Below are 5,557 nucleotides of genomic sequence, written 5' to 3' on the forward strand. Positions count from 1 at the left end.
AATTTCTAAACCAGGCTGATACGAGTCTTCTGGCCGAACCAAAGCATCACATCGGACAACAGAGAACACTGATACGTTATCAACGTAAACTAGATCTAGAAGCTTACCAAACTTGTTTGAAATTAAATTAATTTGGTTAGACCCAACTCCGACATTTCATCTAAGAACTCGTTAAAACATAAGCGAGTACTAATAGGAATGGTATAATCATCAATAGATTTCCATTATACGCACGGTAAATTGAAATCTCCCAAAACAATCAGTATTATTAGCCATTGAGAAAACATTCAGGGGTGTTGTGGAATCTGATGGTTGTCGGAATCAGAATTGAAACCGATCAAAAAAAGAAGTAGGTGTCATGAATTCTGATATTATTGGTTTGATATTCGAAACAGAATTTGTATCGGTTTCGGGTGTCACGGAAACCAATTTTATCGGTTTTGCTATCAGAAACAAAGCAAGAAGGTAGTCGCTCACAGATTTGAAATATAAGTTAAGAAATCAAGTTATTGTATTATTTCGAATTAATTTATCTTTATTTCTATAGGGAAAACATAAGTATAAAACACAAAATGTTTTAATTATTGAGTTTTTGGAAAAAAAAATTCCGGATATTTAAAGATATTAGATTTACAAAACCTAATTTAACATCCAAAAGCGTCTTTATTCATTCGATAAATGTTATCTCTTAAAATCTTTCTTTAATTCGGAACTCATTAAAAACTTTAATAGTATTGCTTCCAAATGTATTCATTTGCAAGTTTTGTCACATTAGTACACAGCTAATTCAAATATTGGTTTTGCGTATGTTCGAAAAGACGAAAATCCAATCAGATTCTGTGACACCATTGAAAATCAGAATTGGTTTGCAATTCTGACAGCTAAGCAATTCTGTCTTGGATTCCACAACACCCCTGATTATTTATTTATGAAGCATGCTGCATATATACAGATATGCCTGAGTGAGGCGGTATATAAAATAAAGTTAAGTAGATACGGCCACTATTAGCGCAAATACGAATGCCCTCAAATTCTATGAAGTCTGCATGCGGAATATCGACTTCTTCAGATGGAATTGAAGAATGAACAGCAAACAAGACACCACCTCCTTTTCTGTTCAGCCGGTCATATCTAAAGATTTCGAATTCGCTGTTGAATATTTCATTATCGAAAATGTGGGGCTTTAGCCAAGTTTCTGTGAAAGCAATGGTTTTAAAGTTACAATGAATGCTATTTAAATACAAATCAGTAAGTTTTGTATTAAGCCCTCTAACATTTTGATAATAAATAATCAGCGAATTATTGTTAATTTGTTTTGTGTATCCACGGGATTTCTTGGCATTTTAGTTATCACTACAGCGGGCTTATCGCGTGTGTGCTCGAATTCGCGCACAAAGACCCTAGATGACCAGAATGAGTTGTCAAGTATCAATTGAAAATTGTCGGCGGATACGTCGATCCTAAACCAGGAAATATCCCTGTTGTATTTGAAATTAAATTTAGGGATGTCTGTATCTACCGTTTTAAATTTCGACGAGATATAACTTTTTATATCATCGACTGTGGTATCCGCAGCAAGTCTCGAGATAAAAATTGCCTTTTTCCGTGGTATTACAACTAAGTTTTTATTAGCTGACTTGGAGGTATTTGGAGGCGGATCTTGAGAAGTTTTCCGCTTACTGTGTTCAGTAACAGTTTACTCTGTGTCCTGAGCAGATGGAACCTTCTCTCCTTGAGGACAAGGGGATGCACGATTAATGAGGTCAATAGTGGATGGGGGCATTCTTTTTAAGGAAGAAACTCGCAAACAGCTGTGGACAAAGATGGAAACGAATAAAAACAAGAAAGAAATTTAAGTAAGCAATATAAATTAACACTAACAATTGCATTATTTAAAATGTAGCACAAAAACAAATTGAAAATGACTCGGCGGAATAAAATTAAAATTAGCCAACACACAATTAGAGTAAATTTCAATGGTTTTAATAGAATATATATATGGGTGGTGCCTTGGCCCCAGCCCATTTCGATATTGGAAAAAATGATATTGAAGAAAAAATATATCTTGGGCGAGTGAGCCGAGCTGTTCTTTATTTGCGTTGACTTCTTTCTCTGGTCCCAATAACGCCCACAATACTGCTTAATACTTATCTTTCGAATGGAATGTCCGAATCGAATAAATCAAAAAGTTAAATAAAGGTATATGAGGAGTTGTTTAAGTAACATTTTACACCTTGGATTATATTATTGACGGGTTAGTAAGGATCCGAAATTTTTTTGGAAATATAACGTAGCCTTCATCGGACATAGTGTAACTTCCCAACGATTAACAAAATTTCCACATCCGTAAAGTAGTTTGGGAGCCCAGTCAATTCAAAAAACAAACAATTAAATATTTCATTTTCATAATACGAGTATATGGAGTATATGTAACTTAGATAAAAGTGAAAGGCAACAAAAAAACATCTTGTTTTATTTAGATGTGAATCCAGGCGTTTTGCCCTTCAATGCATTTTTATGAGTGTATTACAGCCCAAGACATATAAGGCATACCAATGACATTAAATGGATTTAGAATTGATTAAAGTACATTTTTGTTAATGTAATGCTTGCTTTAACTTATCAATCGCAAAAAATATGTTTGAAAAATAATAAATCAGTTAATACGGTTTGTCCTAGATAGAAGATTGTCGTAGGCATAAATCCTATTAATGAAGTCATAACATTGGACTTTTTGAAACAACTTATGTTTTTATTTTCAACATGAACTTATATAAATGTTATTTAAACTAAATAGCTAAAGGCGAAAACTTAACACACATATTTTACCGTCATAGTTCTGGATTTAAAATAAATAAGTACGAAAATAAATAAAATATTTAACTAGCTTTCGTCGTCAACATCTTTGGTCCAGCTGTCACTGCATTCGGTTATTGAACGCCCACCATTCATTTCACTAACTGCTCTACATTGTCTTTGTATGCTCTTTGCCCGGTTTCCAGCCACTGTATGCCAGATCCATGTCCCGCCCCCAACCGGAATGGCCACCGGACGAGACGACAACTTCATGCGATTCCTTGTTATTACTACTGAGTAACTTCTTAATACCAATTATCGAAGCGAGGACCAGTGCCAGCTTGGAAACTATTAAGGCTTTGCCTGCCAGCATGGCCAGAGCTCCATAGGCGATCGGTATGAATGTGCCGCCGAGTAGCAGTGGAATCATTATATAAGCTCCGCCGCCTCCTTTTTTATCTTTTTTCTTTCGACTTTCCGTTTCAATATCATTGTTGTCTTCTGTCGACTCATGAATATTTGGCAATTTCACCTTATTACGAAATTGAATTCAGTGAGATTTGGCTAAAAAAATAAGGAAAGATAATAATATACCTGCAAGGTGAAATTCTGCAGCATATTTGAAAATTCTCGTGAAATCATATTGTGCAAGGCCTGCTCCTTAGAAGCAGTGCCACGTGGCAACACCGCCTCCAACTCCTTTTCATTTGTGAAACTCGCTGAATTCACTGCGCCTCCGTTGGCTCCACCATCATCATAGCTCCTGACAAATTGTACGCCGTCTATTATTTTGAGAACCTTTGCGGTGCGAAGCACACGCTGCAACCCCGTCAGTAGCTTCACCTGCAGACACACGGAAATGTTATCCTGCGCGCATTGCTTATATATTCTGTAGGCTTGTGAGAGGTCACCCCAGAATGCAAGGGAGCTACTGGCGCCGGAGCTGGCAGGCGGGTTCGCGTTGTCGTCATCTTTAGTCTGACCCGCAGCTAGCTGTTGAGCCGTCGATCCTGTGGCTGTTCGCGCTGTCACATTACGAAAGGTACACGAAAGGATGAAAAGCGATGACAGCAGCCAAAAGGAGTGGCTTAGCATGGTTGCGTGTGTCTTTGGTGGGCCTGCTTTAACTCTTTGAAAATGCACATGGAAAACGTATGAACATTCACTCTTTGTGTTCTTCTGTGTGTATCCTTATACGTGTCCTTGTGATCGGCTCTATTAGATGTAAAATAGTTTCGAAGTAGTTGCTTAGTGTCCGCTATAATTATTGATAAGTTTTTATGACTTAAATGCCATCACTGCGGTGTGGCTGAAGAAGTGCTACTAATATGCTCTACAGAGTGTGAAACTATTTTATACTCCACTTAAGGTTTCATGGATCAAGTTGTATTGTTTCATGTTTGTGGTAAGATGGAAAATTCGTGCAAAAATTTGAAGCTGTGAGATTGATAATGCTACTAAGCTTTTCCATTAGATGTTGGTGAAATGAAAAATCTAAGAAGTGCAGAAATACACTTAGAAAAAAATTTATTTAAAGACAAATTACTTGCAGTAGAATATAATATAAATTGAAAAATCAAGTGCACATAGTATAAATGAAAAAGACAATATTATTTCTTACCATTTTTAGAGAACTGTTCTCATCTCAAAAAATGGGTCAATATCGCCAGCAATAAATGTACAGTCTTGGAAAAGACTTTGAAAAACGAAATTGCATTAAGAAAGGGACCATTGGAAAAAGTACTGAAATTCCGTTGGGAACTAAAAGGGCGGGAAGGTTAGAAAACTTGACTTTTGATGAATGAGATTCTTGAAAAAAATATGGTTTCAACAAAAACTAATAACACAAAACAAAAATAGAGATCGATTTGCCATTTTTGTACTAGCTATCTTTTGAAGGTCGTCTTCTGTCAAAACATTTTTACGTTAAGGCAACAGCAAAGAGTATGCGAAAATGAAAATTATTAAATAAAAAGGGTAATCCATTTCGAGGTTCCTTAACCGTTTCGAGACTGCTGGGATGTTTTTATCCCAAAATTTGTTTAAAAAATCCTGACTTAAAATATACCATATGAAATTGGTTCACGAAGATCCCAACACGTTCTCTATGGTTATGTAGTTGTATTGTTGACAATTTTGGCGGGAAAAACCACGCGGTTTTGTTTAGCATAATTTTCTTCCGGAGTATTTCACGTAAAAACTAAGTAATTATCTTCTAACAACATCTAAAGTTACACGAAATTGTTATGAAAGTGTTGTGTAGTGAAATTGATATATTGCAGGTAAAACAGAATCTTAATTATTACCTTTTTTTACCACTTTTTTTTAATTGGGATACAAATATCCCAACAATATTTTATTGTGGGTTCTTTTTATCCCAAGAGTTTTTTGTATCCATTCATTTTCTTTCGTGTGGTTATAACATATATTTATATTTACCGGTGTTTTACTCGCTTTATATTATTTAAGGCTTCAAAATGCCACGACCATTGCATGTCGGAGAAATCGAGTCTGAATTAGAGAACGACGGCTTTGGTGAATCTGGTGGGTCTGACGAATTGTATTCCCCATCGCAAGCAGAGGAAAGTTCAGATGAAGATGAGAGAGGAGATGATGGGGTGCTAACATCAAATTCAGAAGAAATTGGTAGTTCAAATGAAGAAGAAATGCCAACATGCGATGATCAGGCGCAAATACCGAATACAGAAATAATGGAAATAGTACAAGAGCTACAACATACTTCTGCAACGATAGCTGAAGC

At 35.9% G+C, this 5,557-nt stretch overlaps 1 protein-coding gene across 1 annotated transcript; it reads right to left on the bottom strand.

The window, feature by feature from the left end:
• Positions 1 to 2,965: 2,965 nt before the first annotated feature.
• Positions 2,966 to 3,891, bottom strand: LOC126756437 (uncharacterized). Its single transcript, XM_050469508.1, has 2 exons — positions 3,391 to 3,891; positions 2,966 to 3,328 (listed from the first exon to the last, which is right to left on the bottom strand). Exons 1-2 carry the CDS (start codon positions 3,889 to 3,891, stop codon positions 2,966 to 2,968), a joined length of 864 nt encoding a protein of 287 aa, XP_050325465.1.
• Between the last annotated feature and the right edge of the window lie 1,666 nt (positions 3,892 to 5,557).

This window comes from Bactrocera neohumeralis, chromosome 2 (genome assembly GCF_024586455.1).
Source record: "Bactrocera neohumeralis isolate Rockhampton chromosome 2, APGP_CSIRO_Bneo_wtdbg2-racon-allhic-juicebox.fasta_v2, whole genome shotgun sequence".
Classification (NCBI taxonomy): Eukaryota; Metazoa; Arthropoda; class Insecta; order Diptera; family Tephritidae; genus Bactrocera; species Bactrocera neohumeralis.